General features: G+C 45.4%; 1 protein-coding gene across 1 annotated transcript; it reads right to left on the reverse strand.

Moving 5' to 3' along the window:
* Positions 1–9,859: 9,859 nt before the first annotated feature.
* Positions 9,860–12,538, reverse strand: LOC126538301 (uncharacterized). Its single transcript, XM_050185170.2, has 2 exons — positions 12,444–12,538; positions 9,860–10,492 (listed from the first exon to the last, which is right to left on the reverse strand). Exons 1-2 carry the CDS (start codon positions 12,453–12,455, stop codon positions 10,094–10,096), a joined length of 411 nt encoding a protein of 136 aa, XP_050041127.1. The 5' UTR covers positions 12,456–12,538; the 3' UTR covers positions 9,860–10,093.
* Positions 12,539–22,761: the final 10,223 nt, after the last annotated feature.

Genomic DNA, 22,761 nt, shown 5'->3' on the forward strand with positions numbered 1-22,761 from the left:
AGGCGAGGCTTTCCGCCCCCGTAAAAGTAAACGTCGTAGTTGTAGTTACTCATTTAGACTTGATGAATACTGCTGTTCCACGACCTCTCCTGGCAGTTCTCGTAAAAAAGTATTCTTGGTAATTCGGTAGACGAAACTGCGACAACATATCATCTTGAACATTTATCTCCGAGAGTACAAATGCATCCACTAAGGCCATGACGTCAGCAACATTGACAAGAAACTGATCCCAGTATTTTCTTATGCTTCTTATGTTTATGTGAACGACTGAAAAAGAAGGCTTGCCACAGTCTTCGAAAATAGATCCCAAAGAACCGAAGTCTGGGAGAGAAATATAGTTTATCGCCATGAGTTTAAAGCATCTTATCGATGTCTGTGACCGAGGCAATCCTGATTACAGGGCCTCCGTCTTCCTTTCGTGCAAAGATCTTTGCATTCCTTACCCAGACAAACTTACAGCTGTTTTGTTTGCCTTTAGACCAAGTTTTCCAAAAAAGTTCCTTAGTAGCTTGGGTGAGGTTTTCATTGAGATACATAGCAGGTACATTTTTCGTCTGTGCCAAGGCACGAAGTTTGCCACGAGCAGCCAGCCAAGTGTCCCGCAAGAATGGGGACGAGAATCTAATGAGCACGATAGGCGTTTTATCTTTTCTGGCAGGTAAACGGTGGATCGCAACTATGTCGCGGGGTTCAAAATCTATTATCTCTAGCTTCTGTGCGAGATCCGCGATAGCAGTTCGCAAGTTTTCTCCCGATGAAAATGGAAGCCCGTGTAGCTCAAGGTTCGATAGTCTGTTATACTGCTCACAGCCAATAATATCAGCCCGCAACTGAACAATCTCAGTGGATTGGGTATTCACCGTTTCCGTCAGTGCCACAACTTGAGTTTCTAGGCTTTTCAAGGCCGAATCAGACTTTTTTGTCTGTATCGCAACAGTGTCATAGGCCGAAGACAGAAACTGTACAGAGTTTTGCAGCTCAACTACAGTCTCTTTCACTGATAGCACTTCATCTATTTTTTGTTTGAGAGCTAGGAGCTCGTCGAGCTTTTCTCGGAGAGGCAAAAGAACTACCATCATGTCCTTTATACCCCTTAGTTCTTCTTTGAAAGCATTTAATTCCTTTGCGAAAGAGCCAGGATCATCAGCCACTGCAGTTACTTGAGGATTAGCGGCTGTCATTAAGCTGTTATCGCTTGCAGGTGTTCTGCATTGCTTAAATTTCCAGGCCTCTCTTTTTGCCACGCCCATTGACGCAAACGTATCTTCAGCCACACCCGAACAGTTTTTGCCAATGTGATAGCCTAGTTTGCAATCCAAACATGTTAGGAATCTGCCATCACCTGGCAGCTTCTCCGAGCCCGATTGACATTTTGTTCGGTCAGGCATGGTCACACACGCACACACACAAAAAAATATGACAAGGCTGAATATACTGTTCACTAAATACCTATTACATCAGCACAATGTTCAACACAATAAAGCACAACATACTTATAGCATCAGCACAAGGTTCAACATAACTTGTCAGCAGTCAGCAGCACTGGCAAACAAATATGCTCTTAAAATTAATGGCCCACCTGCTAAGACAAACGTGGCGATGAGTATTCGGTGACAGCTTCGCCACCGACTGCGGAGCACTGTTGATTCGGAGCGTCTTTTATGGTCCGATGGGAGATCCAGGCGCCATGGTTCGGTGCCATGTGGAAGCTGGCAGCGGCCACTTTGGACAGCAGCTTAGCGGGCTATCAGAAACGACGCCCAAACTTTCCAGCTGAATGCTCGGGTCATGCCTGGGACGAAGAATGGCGCAGCCGCAGAAGCTTGTTCCAGGTTAGTTCACAGCGACCAAAGCAGCACCTGCCAAGACAAACGTGGCGATGAGTATTCGGTGACAGCTTCGCCATAATAATAATAATAATAATAATAATAATAATAGCAGTAGTAGTAGTGGTAGTAGTATAGTAACAGTAATTATTGCTCTCACCTTCGTTTTCATCAGGTCAAGGTAATGCACAGTGTTTCTTGCTCAGTGAAAACGACCTACCAGAGTTGACGTGGACTAAGCAGAAGAAACAAAACGGGCGCAGTTTCAGACGTAGACACTGGAGCTCCTAAATCAATAAAAAACGCAAATAGCTTCGCTCTTTTTGATTTAGAGGCTCCTATGGCATCGCCGATTCTCGTACAATGACTTGCAGAGAAGCGTTGCAGTTCCGGGACGGCAATGCTTTAGCGTCACGAATTTTTGTGCTGCTCCCATTTTCCGCCGATAAAACACGAAATCACAGGGCGGCACCTCAGGTGCCGACCTGTGATTTGGGAACATAGTCATTACGATCCACGAGCGTGCCAACTACCGCTTACTCCTTACGTTAAATGGGCCCTGAATAACACGTCCTGCAGGTAGCATACACTGCTGTGAACATCTCAGCCAAGTTTTACTGTCGTACGTAGTGCGTGGAGCTCGCAAGCGGAGCGCGAAATCACCTTTCTCTTAAACCCTCTCCTTTTAAACAGAAGGCTGCTCCTCACTCTCTTGTGGATACCTTGTAACAAAGTGGGTTCCCATATGTGGCTGCTATTGGTAGGTGCGGTCTGCTACGTAGCGTAGACACCACAGCCGCCGAGGGGTGCCGCCATACGTCCACTGGCTATGCGCAATGCGCTTTGCTTGGGACATCCGCGTCATGCTTAGGTTTGGCGCGTCGTAAGCAGCAAAATTGGAAGTCATGGCGTCTACGTTAACAATGAAAATGAAGTTTGATCTGCGCGCCAGAGTTACATATAGAAGGCGGTGCGTTGTGGGCACGCCCCACTGCGCCGTAGCCTTCGCAGTGCAAGGCATTGAAGAAGAAACGGGAGTACGGCGGAGGCCGTGCTTGATTGCAATAACTCCGCTTCTGCTGAACGTATTGAAATACTTCTTGCGGCAAAGTATTTCTCGAATAGTCCTTTTCACTTCAAATGTACTTCTCCACTTCGATAAAAAGTGGTTCAGGGCCCCTTCAAGAGTATCAAATGCGTCTTAAAAACTTGAAAGGAGGCAAATTCACTGCAACGTTTGGCTTGCACATGAGTAAATTTCTTCCTTTGCATCAGGTTTAGGAAAATGCAAGGAGCTCTTGTCTCGGTCGCAGGACTTGCACATAAATTTCAACAAAGGTTGAAAATGCCACAAATACGTAAGTCTACTGTAAATGCCGCGAAACACTTGTGGTTGTGTGGCACTGGTTAGTGTCTTTAGAAATTATTTACTACTGCGGATAGGTAGCACGCAGCGAAGCCAAAGAATGTGTCGGATAACTTTACATAAACAAAATAAAGCATAATGGTGGTGAGAAAGAAAATAAGCTTCGTTTTATATCTGAAATTTTAGCTGAGCGGCGCTAGGCTGTTTCTTACTGTTTCTGACGGTAACATAGGCGTCTCTTTGACTCCTTGAAATAGGTATAAATACAGAGCGATGTACCATGTGTCTTAGCTAATTGAATAACCATTTATCTGGATTTCACGTAGCCTGCACTCTCAGGCCATAAGCTCAGGTGATATAAGCCACACCACTTTAACATCTCTTTCTGCAATCGCCAGTGCCCACAGCTTGTATTGTAGTGGTTTAGTATTCGTTTTATTGAATAGGTGAAAACTCTGAACTTTCCTTTCAAGCCGGTGGACCACTTTGGCGCCGGTGCAATGTGGTAAGCGACATTAGTTACGCCTTTATTAAGTTTCTAATTATGCTGTGGATTCCATAGGCTGTAAGGATGCTAAAGAAAGACACACACCACTATAAACAATTGCTTGACATGTATTCATCTATCTTAGTCACGCCCCTTTGTTCAGCGCTGTTGCTCGTTTTCTTTAAAAATCTCTTGACATTCTACCGTCTTCTTAAAATTATTATTATGTGTAATCTGTTTTCGACCAGTCACTGCCTTTGTCATCGAACAAATGTTGACTCTTGAAGGTCAGTACGCCATGCGGTGTAAAGTCTGGGAACGAAAGGCGATGTCCGGAATTGCTTGTGTCGAGTGGCCATTTTTATCGCTTACTACTATCCAGATCAGAAGCCAGTACTTTCATCAGTGTGACTGTGAAAAATTTGGAGGACGGTTAAGCTTCGCCTTTCGGAGTGGAACGCGACAGTATTCAAAGGGCTTCTCACACTTCTCACGCCGGCAAATGTAGCTTATGTAACCGCAACGAAGGCGAGCTTTGTGGCTCTTTTTTTTTTTTTGATGGTGTGCAAGAAAGTAAGTGTGCTGCGTCGCTCCTAAGGCAGATCTCACACGGCAGCTGGAAAATGCTATCGCGTTAAAAGGGCTTTGCGTTTGAGTTTCTGCTTAACAGAATTATGTTTTCTCGTATCTTCAGATTACAATCCGACGCTCTCATGTGTGTAGGTTCTGTGTAAGTCGTACTTTACAAATTTTCTACGTATTTTATATTGAGAAATTCAATTAGATCAGTTATTTCCTTCCGCCACATGGAGAGCCTTAGTGGTTCGATATTATTTTTACCGAAGGGACGTGCGACTCTTCATGGGGGCGTGCCTGATGCCGACGCCGGATTTGCTGTGACACGGGGTGCTTAACGCTATCGCGCTAAAGTGCGACACGGTACAAGTCAAAACTGCGCAAGTGGCATAGCCGCTTTTGCAGGTTTCACCGTACTAGGTCTCTTCAACAACCGCCTGTAGAGGCACCCAACCGAGTCATGCATGCCTACATTGCTCACAAACTACGATTAAGTTTCAAGTTTACAAAAGAATCGGCGCACATTCTTCAACGTGCTGACTCTCGCCAATGAGATAGTCATGGTATAAAAACAGTGCACTTTGTTCTTCTTTGCCTCTTAAACGCGCGCTAGCGGCATTCGTTGGTTGCTGCTTTGTTAAAACTTGATTTTGTATCCTGTGACGATCGATGGGGGGCCACAATATATATGCAGTCAGCTGCCGCAAGTTCCTTGCTCTAACTATGGATCGCGATCTGTCTTTAACCAAGCACATGGCAGTACCGAATGAAAAACTTGGTGGTTTTACCCAAATCCTGCAATATACAACGTGTTTCAGCTTGCTGGTGCCAAGCCTTAAGAAATCCACCTACCGGTAATGATAATTCAAACTTAGTATCGTTCCAGGGTGTACATATTAGCGTGTCGTGGAAATAGGGACTGAGTATGACGGAGTACAAAAGAACAGAACGAGCGCTTAACTTGAACTGTTTATTCGCATTGCGAAGTCAGAAGAATACAGCACTTGTACATGCGTTCAGCAGTGGCGTTCGTCTGACCTCACACTATGAATACGCAGTTGAAGCTTACTTTGTTTCCACGTCATGCTAATAGGTACCCCTTTGACAAGAACCAATTCGCAAGCAACATATTCTATACTTGGTATCGCTGGCTGTCCTCTTAAGCAACTCAAAGTTCTTTTTTTTACAGTGAGTCTAAGTCATTAATTATCAATGCAGAATTAGCTTTTAAAGAATTGTTTTTAACGCAAAATCTCCAATGGAACAATTGTAGAGCCTCTTGAGAATCTTCAAGTCATCGGAAAAGATGGTTATCAGTGAAGCGCTAAGACTAATATGTATTGACGTATAGACCACGTCTAGGGAGTATATTTTAAGATTATAAAACAGCTCTGCAATGAATCAGATACTTCATGAAGAGAAGAGAAAACGAGAAACTCATCACATACGTAGTGCTGTTGTATGCGGCTCATGAGAAGGGCCCCTTAATAGTGTCCAAGTGTGTACTCAACCATTGTGGCACCCTAGGCAGTGAGTTAGACATACGGATGAAAAGTGCGTGCTACCGTGGCCGACTTAGTAATCATCGCCTAATCCCGACATGACGTTGCGGCGCTGCCCTCCCGTGCAGCGTGGCTCTAGTCTGCACTGGACTAGTCCCCAACTATCGCCAAGATCTCCTTTTCACGGTAGGCCCAGACTTACGATTCAGCATTCTACCCAAAAGCAAAGCGAAGTGATACAACTGTGGTACGTGTATGCTAAGACTCGAGGTGTGTTTACCCGACAGTATCTGCATGAGATAGGCCGCGAAAGTGGCCCCAACAGTAGGGTGACATGGTGCTCCAGATACAATCTCGCACATCCTCCGCGACTGCCCTGATTAGGACTGCGATTGCCCGACGTTCTTTCCTACAGCACATAGCCTGGTTTAAACGACATACCTCGTTTGGAGCGGAATATCCTGAGGCCATGGAACAGCAATCAAAGTACACTGCAAGTAACAGGAGTGATCTTGCCATTTTTCACGCAGAGTGGTATCGCTTCCAGGCTCTACAACTACGCATGACGGGCGCGGGTGCATTGTGACTTGCTGCACGTAGAACTTGTATCCAAGCCCACATTCCCATAGTGCACTGTGTCATCGTCATCCACACTCTCCCTTCTTTTCCTTTCGCCAACCTATAGTAGCATGCAAGAGACAAATGCTCCTCCGGCCTACCTCTCTGCCCTTTCACATTAAAAATGTTCTCTTTTTTGTAGAACTTGGCAATGAGCCGCTGGCTGACTAGGTCCTAGAATTGGATCTTGGCTACTCTAAATGCAGAGCGCTATCCGTGCACTGCTTGCGTTGCTGCAAAGCACGGGTCTCGAACCACGGTTATGATTGGTCCTTCTATTTATTGGCGCCGTTTGGCCTCATTGTCACCTTTCATTAGCATTTTTATTTCTCTCTCGTTTCGCCGGTGCAGAGTAGCAGACAAGGTGAGTCAACCTCAAGCCGAGCTCTCTGTCGTTTCCTTGATAAGTGTCATCTCATTCTTCCTCTTTCTTCCGGGGCATCTGCAGTGAATCTCAAGCTGCGATCCAGCTGAAATGCCATCGCCCGAGCTACCAGAACTCTTGGCGCTAATATCGGCTCTCCGCGCACTTCCCCGTTATAAGCACATTCGTTGAATGTTGCACAGTGTCACGTTATTATTTATCATTTAATGTAAAGGGGCATGTCTTTAAATTATGGGGTTTTACGTGCCAAAACCACTTTCTGATTATGAGGCACGCCGTAGTGGAGGACTCCGGAAATTTCGACCACTTGGGGTTCTTTAACGTGCAGCTAAATCTATGCACACGGGTGTTTTCGCATTTCGCCAATGGGCATGTCTTTCTTACTGCGAAAATAATTATCCCTCACCGGAACATATGAGCGCGGTTACTTTGCATTAAGGGCGTCGAAGTGGTTGCAGTCGAGAGGTTTTCGCATTTTAGTGTAATGGTGATATTTTGATGCTGTTCAGAGATGATAAAGTTAAAGATTGAGCCAGTAGGTTAGTACTAATATCTTAGATATACATGGACAAGAAAGAAAAAAAAGGTCGAGCGATGAATGGCCACTGGGACCATGTTACTTAATGTTGTTATTTTCATACGATTATATTCATTTCTTATCATTCACCCCACTTAGTGGCCGATTCCAGTGATCATGGAGGCGCGGTTTTGTGTTTCCAGCTATTGATAGCCAATACGAGCACTTAGAAAGAATACACAGAAAATGTCTTCCGCTACGCTTGGGAGTCGCTCAGCCGGCATCCAACAAAAAAGAGCTCTACAAAGTTGAGTCACGACTTCTGCGACTTAAAGCTTCCCAGACTCTCATGAACCAACTACTACACCGTGAGTCTTCGCCCGGCAAAGCCCTCTTAGGATGTGCAGGTAACCGACCCCGCTCATATTTTTATGCAGCGCTGAACACGCTTCGAGTCTTAGCATTACGCGGCTCAACACAAAGGGAAAAGGTAGACCCACCCTAGGCATTTGAGGGTATAACATGCAACCTAAGTGTGCGGCGACTGCAGTCAGAGGTGCTTTCAACTGGAGAAGCCAAGCCACTATTTCTGGAAAATTTTAACACGACTTACCCGAATCGCCTCCAAGTATACACAGATGCCTCTGTCAAAGTAGACGAAGATCGCTGCGCAGCCCCATTCTATATTCCCCCTCGGAGATATGGGTGGTCTGTCCGTCTGGGCTGTATAGCATCGTCGACAGTCGTGGAAGGCGTGGCAATAGCTGCAGCTCTGCGCAAACTAAAGACGTTGCTTGCACAAAATGTGGTCCTCCTTACGGACTAAAAGGCCGCGTTGCAACAACTATACCGTGGCCTATTATCCACGAAGTTCCCACGCATATCACTAGCTCTCGTGAATGAACTCGGCAACAAGGCCTTCACAGTAAAGTCTCAGTGGATTCCCTCACATCGACATTGCTGGCAACGAAAAAGTTGTTGCGCTTACATACGCAGCGCTTTATCATCCTCCCAAACACAAGGGTCCAAAGAGCAATCAAGTTAAGAAGTCTGACATTCGAAATCACTTTGGGTCACTATTGGGTTTCACCACATATCTCATGTGTAACCAAGATATTTGGTCGAGAGGAAGCCTCACTTCTACATCGAATAAGGACAGGATCTGCTAGTACACCAGCATGGTTATTTAAGACTGGGCGCATATATTCTGCGAACAGTATGACATGCGACGGGACATTAGACATTGAACATGTTCTGCGGTCGTGCCCGAAATTCCAAAACGAAAGGGACGCTCTCCTGAAAAATCTGCAACAAAGGGACCTTCCGCAAACGTGCCTGCGACACCGCGTGTTCCCCGAAGGACCAGTTATAGGCTGCAAATAATCTTCACGTCTCCTTATTGGATTCTTAAGAGGGACTGGCCTGATCGACATGTGGTGAAACATCACAGTGATTTTATAAGAGATGCTCGGCGAGGCAATTGCCGGCCGTAATCGCCAGGCTAAACCCACCTGTTGCTAAAACTCAAAACCACCACCACCAGAGGTGTTGGTGGTGGTGATCGTGATGGTGACGGTGACGGCAAATTAACGAAAAGTAAGGAGTGTTGCAATATACAGATTAAGGCGTCAAAACGAATGACGTATTTTTTTTTAAAGCAAAACCGTAACATTCTTGTGATTTTTACTTTTTTTAATCCAACTGGGAGGGAGGGGGGTTTCTAGTAAGTTACTACGACGCCGCAATAAAGACAACCAGTTCGCTCGTACGGTTACCATTCTTGTTCTTGTCACTTTGTGCTGTTTTTGTATATACAGAGCAGTCATTAGCGTTTACGTATTCATGTTTCTGTAGCAGATATTATGGTATCATACCTGCGCAGAACTTATTAGACTCGGCGTAAAAAAGTATTAAACGAGGGCGAGAAGTTGTCAGAAGGTCCGTCAGTTTGTTCGACTATATTTAGTACAGCGATCCGGAAGGTGGATCAGGAGGGAAAGGGCATGAAAGACACACCTAAGTTATAGGACCACGTTTCGCATTTATCATTTCTGGTTGCTCCTCCAGAATTAATTTCAGTCACTGACATGCCATTCGGGTTTCTGCTTTTATGCCTTCATATTTGATTTTTCAGTGTCTTGATATCATAGTCAGTGTTCTGAATATTCTGCATAAAACCACCCTACTACATAAAGCAGACATTTTGGGGGTGCAAATACTCCCGTCCCATTTAAGCCAAAGACAGGGTACCTTATCGTCCCTCAGACACCGGGAGTAGCGCCTCACACCCGAGGAACCTTATTTGGCTCACACCTTACACCTGGAGAACCTTATTTTCAATTTATGTGGGTTGTGGGTGTATGAAAGAAAAAGAAACGTAATTCCTTCCTTGAAACTAAGAGCTCTCAAACGCATTTACCATGAGCGAACGTTTTTTTTTTTCTTTTCTGCCGCATGTTCTCCTTACATGCATAATATTAGTGTGATGCTTCCTTGTTTTAAGTGAGCTCCCTAGTTGGGAGCTCACTTTACCAAGATCATTTACAAGACGATTATCCGACGTTCAATTATGACATACCAAATAATTATCCAACAGCCAGTCATTTATTTCCAAGTTCTTTGGCATTTTCATATGTTTATCAGACTTACGGCCCTGTTTTGCGCTTAGTATAGATCGGGGCTTAATGCACAGGACGCCAATCGACACCGTCACTGTCTTGATGTGGTCGCTTTTGAAGGCTGTTGTTGAGTTCATTATTAAGCGATCACATGATGGAAATGCACTGCTGCCGGAGCCACCATGAAGGATACCACCCTTACGACCAGGGCCATCCTCCACCGTGGCCGCCACCACCTCCTCCACCGTATCCGCCGCCACCTCCACCGTATCCGCCTCCGCCGCCGCCTCCATACCCTCCGCCGCCGCTGGAGATGGACGTGTACGTCACCACGGGCTTCAGGGCATGCGACACGGTGGCTACCGGCTTGGCCACGTAGCTGACCACAGGCTTGGCGACGTACTTTACGCTCACAACGGGCTCCTTGACGTACGAGACGGATGCAACGCCGATGTCATCTCCGCCGCCACCACCACCACCACCACCGAAACCGCCTCCGCCGCCGTAACCGCCGCCACCACCTCCGCCATAATCATCGCCGCCGTAATGCAGAACACCTGCAGAGGCGATGGTTGCTACGGCGAAGAGGACGAGGACCTGGAATGAAGGCACCAGATCATGGTATATGCTGCGTCTGACGTCCGCCAGCCACGATATGCGGCGAAGTCGATTGAAATGCCGCTGCCCGATTGCTTATACCCTGCCCGTTCCTGAAAGCACTGCAGGAAGGAAGAAAAACGCTACAGGCAGCACTATAATAACACCACAGGCTTCTTGGTAGTATTTTGTTCTTGTGGTTTGCATACAGTTAGAATCAAATAGTTGATGTGCCCCCCACCTTGCCCCCAACGTTGCGGCATAAGTTTCATGTCCAAGTACTTAGTTCAATTATGGGGTTTGACGTGGCAAAACCACGATCTGATTGTGAGGAACGCCGTAGTGGGGGACTCCGGAAATTTTGACCACCTTGGGTCGCTTTAACGTGCCCCTAAATCTAAGTACACGAGTGTTCTCGCATTGCACCCCTTCAAAATGGGACCGCTGTGGCCGGGATTCGATCCGGCGACCTCGTGCCCCAACACCATAGCGACTAAGCAGCCACGGCTAGTGCCCAGTTAATTCATGAAGTGAGTGCAGGCTACGGCTTGCGCGAACATTTATGCGCCTTAGCGGAATCACGGCGACAGTAATGAGTTCTTCAATTTTTAGCACTCGGGAGAAGATTACTTTTACCTAGAAAGTTTCTGACCACGAAACACTATCTGTTGATCTAACATAACCCATCCGAGCTAACGCGCTTACACCAACTCGTTATACGGCGCCCACGTTACCAGAGCTGGCATGCTCTGTTGATTTGAAACGCTCCCTCGTTTGGAAACCTCCTACGCGTGTTGCTTTCGTGTATCGCCGTTAGGGCAGTAAAGCAGACCGTAGCTGTTTTATTTAGGATGGCCCTTTTTATTTTCCTTTGCGAGCTCCTGTACTAAACAGAGAATTCTCGCTGCAATAGTCTCGCATGCTTTGTACCTATCTCTCAATTTCACTGCCTGCTTTGCACAGTCAACGCATGCGAACCTCTGAGAGAGACTTTCTGTTGTAGCGGGCTTCACAATAATTTCTGTGCGTATTAAAAAAAAAAAACTCGAAAGGATATCTTAAAAGGGGTTTGAAAAATTGGTTGAAGAGCCATCAGGTCAGTTTTACAGGGTGTATCACTATTTACAGCAAATGAATTTTTTAGTACAGAAACGTAATGTAGTCGGCGTTTGTTGTACAATATCAAGCTACTGCGAAATCGCATGCAAGGGATTAGCATTATTACACACACCACGAGGTAACCAAAACGTCTCGCACGTAGCTCGTTAATCCCACTTCAGTCACCTTTAAGCTGATAATAGGCAACGTTTCTTTATCCTGCTTTTTGCATGGATTCTTTCGATTTCGTAGCTGCTCTGGAGTCACCACAACAATGACGATTGCTAGAAAAAACGGCCTATGGAAGCTACTACATTTAACGTAGCTGCTTAGGCAAGCGCCTCCGGCAAAGCATAACACGTTGGAGAGGTCAGTATGATAACTAGCAATGGCAAGGGGCGAACAGAAATGACAGCTCACGGCAACGAGGTCAAGGAGCGCGAGCCGTCACTTAAGCAGCCACAAACGCGCCGGCGAATGCTTTGAGCTATAAAAATGGGGTTCGCCAATGAAAGATACTGAATCCACTATATTGCACTATATTTGAAAGTGCTACAAATGGCAACTATACATATGAAGTGCTATAAAGACTGAAGAACACTCAATCTTTCACGCGTCGTGTGGTTATGCCATTTTCTTAAACACGGCCAAATATTCAAATGAGCTCGATAACTCCAAATACAAAGCTACACCAGCTGGCTCCAGCATTGCTGTAGAGCATTATGCTGGAATCTGGACTAAATATTGAGAGAGGCCACGTGCGTTCATGCTGTGCTTGCGTTTCCAGCTGTCGCGTACTTCACATCCATCACGCAAACCCGTCCCTAAGACGTGTGCTTCGCTGTCTACTCACCGATGCTTGCATGGCTTCAGAGGCAGACCAGTGCTGACTTGTGACCGGATTCACTGCCTTTTATACGGAAGACGCGACTGCTTGGAGGAAGTGGGGGACGGGAAGGAGAAAGGGAGATCGCGTGAGCAAACAAAAAGTAACGCAGCCAGAGGCTCGTGGCCCGTCTACGGTCATTATGAGTCTCACGCGCTGCGTGGAAACCCCGTTAGACCACTTCCTGCATCAGAACGACTCAACAGGCTAGTGAACGTCAAGTCACAACCTCAAATGCCAGATACTTTTCGCTCACAAAGACGCTTATCCGAGAACCTTCGCCCTATTGTTATTCTCGTGGGTCACTCTCAGCGCCGTGCACAGTCGGCCAGCATACGAAACCACCTCCCGGGCTTACAAGTGGCCGATTGTTGGCGTATGAAACCGAATGCCCACCCGGGCCCACCCTCAAACCGCGGCCCTAATCGCTGGCATCTAACATATTTTTCAGTCACTCGTGTATCTTGGCACTAGCGCTATAAAATCGGAAATTAGCGATAGCTTTCTGCGCAGACGAGTCAAACCGAACGTTTAAACTTTAATTGAATTGTGCGGTTTTAGGTGCCAAAACCACGATTCGATTACGAGGGAAGCCGTAGTGGGCGACTTCGGGTTAATTTTCATCGCCAGGGAATCTTTAACCGGCCCCTAATGGAACTTTGATGTTTGACAGCAAATTTCAACCAGATTTTATTGCGATAGCAATTACATGGACACTCCAGGCGCATTTCTGCTGTCGGCGTCACCGTGAGGTTCCGTATAAAATCGTGGGCGATAAAATCGTCGCCGCGTGCCATATGCTGTATGTGCGAGTGAAAGAACGCCAGAGTGAGCCCACGGTCGCGGCTCGATTTTGTGCACGCGAGGGAAGAAAGCGTTAAGGAAGGGCGCCGTCTTCCGTCGCGCGCAAGGCTCAGGGGTGACAGCAGGCTGGGGGTGCGCGTTTTACTGCAGGCCGTCCTGGGCGGCCGCTGTATCTTGAAAGCCATTTGCAATGGGTACAGAGTTCGCCGTGCGCAGTTTTTTCTTTTTTTTTTTTTTTTTGCTGCTTAGTTTGCATCGATGCGCGAGGCAGGACGACAGTCAATTTGCTAGCTACTGCCCTGCTGGGCTGCTGAGCACGAGGTCGCGGGATCGAATCCCGGCCACGGCGGCCGCATTTCGATGGGGGCGAAATGCGAAAACACCCGTGTACTTAGATTTAGGTGCACGTTAAAAAACCCCAGGTGGTCGAAATTTCCGGAGCCCTCCACTACGGCGTGCCTCATAATCAGAAAGTGGTTTTGGCATGCAAAACCCCATAAATTTTTTTTTAACTGCTGCCGCCGCGCTTCCTCATTCCAGCGTTTTGACAGCGAGTACCCGCGGTCATCGAGTGAGATGCGTTCATGCTTGCAAGCGCGCACGTGGCACCATGCTTGTAAATTAAGTTGGCATGCGTATTTGTGCAAGATTATGCTGCCAATAAACTTACTATCCTTACTTCGTATAGCTGCCGACTAATTTGCTATCGCAATCGATGCTTCGCCTTTCGCGTGAAACTGGGGCTATACTTATTTAATCTTTATGTGCCGACATCTAGAATAGGTTATGAAAAGAGACGTAAACAGACGCGCTCTGCTCTGTTGATCTGCTTCTGCGAACCCGTTATTAGTCCGCTTCGAATTCATCCGACTTGCGCACCCCGTCGTGCTCATCGTTCCTTACGATATTAAACAGCTTTGTTAACGGTTCCGTCTATGAGCACTCCAGGCCCGCCGAAAGTTCATCAAGTCAAATAAAAATCTCGCATTTCTTGTTCCAAAGCAACGCACGCGCTATACGCAGTGCGACGTAGTCGGGGGCTCCAAGTTAATTTTGACTGCAGAGACTTACTTAAAGGGCACCTAGATCTAAGTACCCAAGTGTTTTTGCATTCCGTGCCCATCGAAATGCGAAACACCATAGCCGCTGCGCCACCACGGAAGGTCGAAAATTCATTGAAAGGGCGATCCTTTATGATAACAATGATTCCTGTGACTGTCAGTCAGCTGAAGGAACAAGTGCTGCTGCTTACGTAACGCTGACAAGGCGAAACATCCGTGCAGCCGATATATTGGAATTTCCATAAAAAATAATTACTGTTAGCGGCTGACGTTGGTGCCGCCGCCTCTCACACGAGACCGAGTATGTTAATTAATCAAACGAGTGCAACGCACCGACACACGCACACACACAGACGCGCGCGCACGCACACACGGTGTGCACAGCAAAACCTATGTGGCTAGATGATAGCGAAGTGTTCAAAGGGTCATGCACCTCAATATGCACACAATGGAAGGTCATGCAATCAAAGTGCAATGTACTGACAGGGTGACGCCTGCAGGTCCAGGAATCCGGGACATGGACTACTGCGGCGCAGCCAGCTGGAATGAAGCGGTCAGCGTCACTATAAGAAGCATTTAGAAAAAACATTATTGCTGAATAATGACTTTTTTTCGCAAATTGCACTTTAGGCGCTCAATCCTAACAATGGCCTCACGCTATGGCTCACGTCTCGTTTAATTCAGCAGCTTGATTTTTTTCTTGGACACTTTTGTAGACCCGTTTAATTGGCATGGCTTGATTTTCAAAATGCTGATCGCAGCGCAGCGAGAACTCATCTGTTAATTGCACTCTAGTGGCATATACTCAATGGCTGTACTAAGTGACATATGTCGGTCCAGTTTGGCTTTGTTCAGGTAGCTGAATTTTTTAGCTGGACCATATTTAGTGAGCTATTATGTGGTGAAGAAGCACTACAGAGACAAAAGATTCTTCCGTCGTTGTATTGAAGGGAAAGGATTCGTCGATGGCGCTATGACTCGACGGCAATGTTCAGCTTTGATGGACATTGGCTCCCTGATGTTTAAGGAAAGATAACGCTGTCAGATTCTGCGAGAAGGAGCGGACCAAATGGCTGTGTTGAGTGATGTACAAACATTAGTTCCGGCAGCGCGTGCCACTTTGTGTCAAGTTTCGGCGCGTGGAAAAATGTTTTATTTGATGTTTAGAACAATAAACACTATGCTCCGACTTAATTCATGAAATCGAATCAGTAAGTAATGGCACAATACACTAACTAGTAGGACTATATTTAGGAGTCATCACTAGTTGCTAACATACTATGCTAAGTTTTCTCGGTTTTACACACCTGTAATGTCATGGATATCAAATGAAATGTCATCAAAGCGGTGATCAAACGAAAATGTCATCAAAGCGGCTACGAACTGGCATGAAGCAGTCAATACTTATATTCAATCATTTATTCAATTGATAGAATGGCAATTTTGATTGACTCATGTCGTCCTTGGTGTCACTTGCACGGTATTTAAATGAGACTTTTAAAATACCCTTGTTATGTGATAACGCTGAGCCTGCATGGATAACAAATGAGCAGTAATTCAAACAGTGACTCATTTATGATGAGTAGGAGTGGTAGGACTGAGTTACTTGCGATCACGAGTTATTTTGTTTAGTATGACAGTGGTAACCTTTGTTCACATACGTCATCGTTGATATAGTCCAAAAGTCCTTAAATCCCTATTTCTTTGGCTACCGCTGCTGACCGATCACGCCCGCTTATTAGTGATCATTAGTGAAGCGCTCAGTATGATGTTCTCGTATTTTATACAACTTGAGCGTAATGGATGTCACATGAAAAGTCATAAAAACAGTAATTCAATTATATTAACTAGAAGATAGTAGGCCCGAGTTACTAGTGCTCTCAAATCAATTTGTATAGTATGAGAGTGGTAACCTTGGTGGACTGCATCAGTATTTTGCTTACCATCGTTAATTGATGATGCCGAGTCATTAGTGATCACTAGTGATCCGTTCGGTTCAAAGTACTCCTATATCGAAGCAGTCAGCGTCATGTACACGAAAAAAAAATTCATAAGAATGATAAGTAAAATATTATAACTAAGAGCTAATAGGGATAAGTCACTGGTGATGGCGAATCATATTGTTTAGCATTACAGTGGTAGTCTTTATTTATTCATTGTCATTTCCGTGAATGAATCTCATTAAGGTTATCTTTCTGAAATGTAGAGCAGACAGGATCGAAATACAGGTGATCACTAGTGATTATGTTTACTTGAGTGTTCTCGATTGAACCCCTGACATTTTCACAAAATCGGGCTTGCTTCAGAATGTGAGGGTACTTGAAGGACGTTCAGCATGGCTTAAATTACTCACGATTGAAATAAATCGGCTGGCATTTTGATTAATTTGGGTGGGAATACGTGTAGTTTGCCTAAGCGAAACCAAGTGCCGCTGCAAACTCGCCCTCAGTAGTGCATCTGTTTATGCTTCACAGAAGTGAGCCAAATGTATGGTTGCTAGCAACGGTCTGCCACTTCATTTCAGGCATGGCGGTGAAGCCGGTCTTAATAACAGCACCTAGATGTTGCTAATCATGGTGGTTAAGGCGAAAGGAGAAAGGCACTACTAGCGCTCGCAGAAACCCCGCTGGTTCCTGGCGAGAGAGAAAAGCTCACAGTCCGCCATGATACAGCATGCGCTTCAATCAATGAGAGCGCAGGCTGCAGCATGCTGCCGGCCAAAGTACAGGCGGGGGGGGGGGGGAGAGGGGGGTGAAGGGGTGCAACTTGGACGTGGCGGGCGACGCAGGCCGCATCGCTTCTATCGCCTGAGTATTGCTTTATGTCAAGAGCCTTTTGTATTTCGTGTCAAGACTTTATTCTGAATACAAAAGCTTATGAAATGAATAGCTCTATTTTTCTCTTACCCATGGTTTCGTGGTGGTTGGGGGTGTTTTTCACGCTTATGGCTTTACCTGATTTGGTGAAAACACGGTGAAACTTAACGAGCCGATGTGACGTGGCAGAAGTTGCGACTATGGTTTACGCTAAAGAAATTATTACTGGGGCAAGTCTGGGATGCAAGCCTCATTAAATTTCAAAGCAATAGCTGTCGCGTTGTGTATCCAATGAGGGATGGCTATGCTGTTTCATCTCTGAAGGGTGCCGAAATTCAACGGCGGCGCCCGCTGCATGCGAAGGTTATTGGATATGCCAGAGGTTTGCGCCGAAGAATTAAAGGATGGTTGATATTAAAGCGATATCTGCAGAGCTGAAAAGACGACGTATGCCACGACCAAGACTGCATTACGGAACTGACGGTATGGCAACGAATGCTTGATGTTATAGCGGCTGTGTAACGACAATGACATGGCAGGGGTGGCATTATCACGATTGAATTGAACGAGGACATCATGATTACGATAACATTACGAACAAGAAAGGAGCTCTGGTATGAGGCGGTATGACGACGACGGCATTACGAGGATAGGATGACTATACGGAAGTGATGACGATGGGGAAAGTACAGCGTGACGATGATGGCATGACGTCATCAATAAAATGATGACGTCATGAGAAGAGTTGGATGTCCATGTTACAGTAATGACAATGTAACTACCGCAACGGGATTACGATGACGGTATGACTACGAATGCATGACGACGCTACAGTGACGACGATAGCTTGACAATGGCATGAGGATAATGGGATGAAGACTAAGGTATGATGACAATGGTGTGACGTTTACTGTATCACGACGCGTTCATGACGCCGATGGCATGACGACAAAGGCATGACGAGAGTAGGATGATGAAGCTGAAGTGATTACGGGACGACCACGACGGCATTGTGACGATGGTCTGGTAATAGAAGCTTAATAATGACTGACTGACGATGACAGCATTATAAGGGCGGCATAAGGCTCATTGAAGGACGGCAGCATTATTGAAATACAATGACAAAGAAAACGTTACAGGGTCTCTTAAGATCTTTCTTAAGAGGCAGACGGCGAAAGCCTACTCTTCCTCCTGTTATAATTCGCCTCTCTCTCTTTGCCTTTTCTCTGTCTCTTCGTTCTTTCGGTCATTACTGCCCACTACTAAGCATTTTTAGTAATTTGTAATCAATTGTGGTCAGTGCAAGCCGTCGTTAGACATGTTGTAGACATCGTAGTGATTAGTAGTAATTACAAGTCATTTCAGTCATTATTTGCTATTACTGCTCACTACTAAGCCTTATTAGTCATCTATAATTAATTGTAGAGAGTACACGCCGTCGTTAGACATGTTGGCCATACCATAGTAATTAGTAGTCATTACACGTCATTTCAGTCATTATAAGTCATTACTGTTCATTACTAAGCATATTTAGTCTTTTCTAATGAATTGTTGTTGTTACAAGTTGTTAGAAATATTGGTTATTTTGTAGACATCACTCGTCATTACAAGTCATTTCAGTCATTATTAGTCATGAGTGCTCACTACTAAGCATTTTAGTCATTTCTAATGAATTGTAGTTACAAGTTCTCGTTAGACATATTGGTAATTTCATAGTCATTACTAGTCATTACAAGTCATTCTAGTCAATAGTAGTCATTACTGCTCACTAGTGAGCATTATTAGTCATTTGTAATCAATCACAATCACTCATTACCAGCCATTGTTCTGCATATTGGTTATCTCGTAGTCATTAGTAGTCATTTTAGTCATTACTACTCATTACCAGACATTTCTAGTTATTTCTAATCAATTGTGGTCAATACAAGCCGCCGTTAGACATATTGGTCATTTCGCAGTCATTAGTAGCTTTTACAAGTCATTAGTAGTCCTTATTAGTCATTACTAGTCATTAACCTCGACCAATCTCTATTATAACGTTATCATTCACTTAACTGTCATTATCAATCATTTTTCATTATTTAATCTATCTTTAATCTGTCTCCATATGGTGTGATGACGCTCCGGCGGTCCGGTCTGCTTACACAAACTTCACCGTGAGCCTAGAAAGGCATTCGCCTTAAAAATGACGTCTAGGAAGCGGCGAAGGCGGTATGATAACGTGGCATGACGACAATGGGAGAACATTATTGAATTGATCACAATGATAAAACGACCGCGTGACGACGACGGCTTGACGAAGACTGTGTGATGACGATCACATGAGGACGACTACATGACGAGTGTCGGGTGACAAAGCTGGAATGACAGCACTGCAACCACCACGATGGTATGCCGACCCCAAACACACTCTTAGTGGACCAAGTTATTACATCACTTGTACCAATATGTCGCAGTATTAGGCTTGACAACGACAGTGTGACTAGAGTCATAGTACGAAGCTGGAATGACGACGATTCAACAACTATGATGGCATCACAATGGTGTGAAATTAGCACAGGACGACTGATACGGCGATGCCTTGACGATGATGCCAAGACGACTATCGGATGACGAAACTGAAATTACGGCGATGTGACGACCACGGCTGCATCTCGACCAAGAGCGCATAATTGGTGGCCCACGCAGATATACAATTTGGGTGACTGGGTTGGCGTGAAAGGCTAGTTGGGCAGATAGATAGATAGATAGATAGATAGATAGATAGATAGATAGATAGATAGATAGATAGATAGATAGATAGATAGATAGATAGATAGATAGATAGATAGATAGATAGATAGATAGATAGATAGGCTCCAAACGACAACAGTAGGCACAGAATACTATACAAATACAAAAATATTCACGCAGAAATTCCACTGGATTTATCTAAGTATGCGTAAGCATTGCGCAACTTGCTCATGTCCCTGCAGCCGGTGTCATTATTAATCTTATAAAACTTGAACCAACCAGTAAAAACACTTCATCAGTCTTTATCATACTTATGAACTCTTTGACACGTTATACGTCTGTGTTGCGTGACGCGAAGTGCATGAGCGCTCAGAGATCGGTGGCATTTCGGTCGGCGAAGGATGGGCGAACGAGCGTCCCAACGGAAGGTGCATCACGGGACCACCAAAACGCGACGGGCATGGGGCATGTTTGGCATTAAATTTTCGCAAAATGGGAATTTTCCTAATGTTTACAATGCTTGAAGTCGCGTCTATATGGGGTCCTAGAGATGGCTTTCGTTCCACGATTACCAAGTCTTTCATGAAAGCCCCCATGAAAACTGTTGCCGCCGTATTCGTTCATGTCTCCGATTTATTCACAACACATTCATATCATTCAAATATTCACATTCATATGGCTATCCACATTAAAAAACATATTTATATGCACTCTTAGGCAAAGTTACACCCTTTGGCTTGCCCCTTCTGCCACACAACAATAATCGTTATCTGCCTTGATGCGTTTCCTTTCTTTAACGCTGCGAGCCCGGAACTTTCCAGTGACGAACGGAACGCGCGTTATCAGAAGGGGCACTCCAAAGGGTGTAAACTGTTCTATGCTGATAACGCGCGTGCCGTTCGTTACTGGAAAGTACCGGGCTCGCAGCGTTAAAGAAAGGAAACGCATCAAGGCAGATAACGATTATTGTTGTGTGGCAGAAGGGGCAAGCCAAAGGGTGTAACTTTGCCTAAGAGTGTGGTTCAGACATATTCAGTTTTTCTAAGCCGTTGGTCTATAGCACAGTTAGTAAGACACTCGGCTTCGGAGCATGGTGCCGTAGATTAGAAATTCACCACCGCCGACGTGTTCCTACTCGAATTTATTCTTTTTTTTTTATTGCTTTCTTTATAGCAACTCGCACTAAGTGAAGGGCCAGTTTTCTCGTTGGGTAGGTATAGAAATGCTTACGCATTTCAAACATAATCAACTCAAGAATAGCCCGCAGCTCGAAGGAAATCCAGCGCTGGGATTTTGTAGCGACGCCTTTTTCAATGCTAATGCTTTTCGGTGATTTTCGCATTCGTGAGTGCTCAAGGAGCGCTACGCCCCGGAGTGAGCGTCAAACGCGACCATTCACGAACGAAAAAAGCGCCTGAAGACATTACCCCCATATTCACAAACGCACCTCGACTTGACCCTCCACTCGGAATGCTCCTTGAGGGCGGTTTTTCATTTCACAAATCGCCCTCCACTTGGAACGCGCCTTGAGTGAAGGAAAGCTCGAGCGCTTTACTCCAGTATCTCAAGGTAGCCTCGCAGCTACCTTGAATCGCTCCTCGAGTGAAGTTAGTGCGTAAACATGGCTGCCTTGCGATCTGTCGCTCGCCACGTCAGCTTTTGCGATGGACGCCAGTTGCCTCCGTAGCTTTTCTTGGTTTAACCGTGCTGCGCATTCTAAAGGGCTACGTTTTAGGAACTGGTGCCGTCGTCTGGAGCGCATCGGCAACGAAATCGTTTCACTTCGGCGCCGAGACAGATCAGCCATCCTGTCAAAAAGACTGCGAGCTAATGCAGTGACTGTCGTCTTAATCCGTGCATGAGCCAATTGATGACCTGCACACGGGTATTCTTCGTGCCAGCGCTCCGAAACTGCTATCGGCGTCAGTGCATTCACGTGTTTCTCGCGGCTCATCGTAGAAAGCCGCATCAGTTCAAGCACGGCGCGATACATAGCTGCGGCGGACTTCAAACTTGTAAAAAGAAAACAGCTACGAAGATTCCTGTTATTAGTGCGTGTATTGCCTGTGTGCGTGTGTTGCTTACGCGAGCGCCGTAAGTCGCCCCGTCGGCGCTGTTTGTACTCGGGCAGATCATCACTGCCTACGCTAATCCAAGGACGGCGAAGCACACCGCAGCAAAGCGAGCATCTCTGTAAACGAGCAGGTGAGTTCCCTTTAATTTTTGCAATTTTCTTTAATTTGATGCGGCTAGTTGTGCTAAGGAAAATAAGAAATGTACTGTAATTTCGCGCTGACCGTGTGCAGTTGATGCAATTTAAAGTCATAAGAAATAATTAGTAATCCTTGCTTTAAACCATTCAGTTTAATTAGCTTGTCATCCCTATGAAGATCCGAGCTCAACGAGGAAGTCACCGACTACGAAATGGCATTCAGAATTATACCTGCACGTATACACAGGTTAATGTATTGTTTTGTTCGAATAAAAAAGACAATAACAATACAACAGAGTATAGTTTTTGTACATCACATTATTTTTTATTCCGATAAATAAAGGTGTAGCAGTGTAGTGACAGCTCCTGATACAGACAGTGCTAGCAAGTGGTAGCAGATATATCTCGTACACCTTTCTTGCGAACATCCCAGCTCTCTATAAGGTTCATTATTTAGGTGTTAGATCGCTGTATGTCGGGACCAGCTGAAAAATGTTTTTTGCAAATAAAGATAAATAAAAACAGTATGAGGTGATTAATGTAAAAAAATATCGCGCTCTAGAACACAAAATTCTTAAACGAATGCATTATTACGAAATATAAACTAAAGACAACGAATACAGTACCTAAGCTAGTTTTCATGGACCTTTCTTAACGTC

Source organism: Dermacentor andersoni, chromosome 3, assembly GCF_023375885.2.
Source record: "Dermacentor andersoni chromosome 3, qqDerAnde1_hic_scaffold, whole genome shotgun sequence".
NCBI lineage: Eukaryota > Metazoa > Arthropoda > Arachnida > Ixodida > Ixodidae > Dermacentor > Dermacentor andersoni.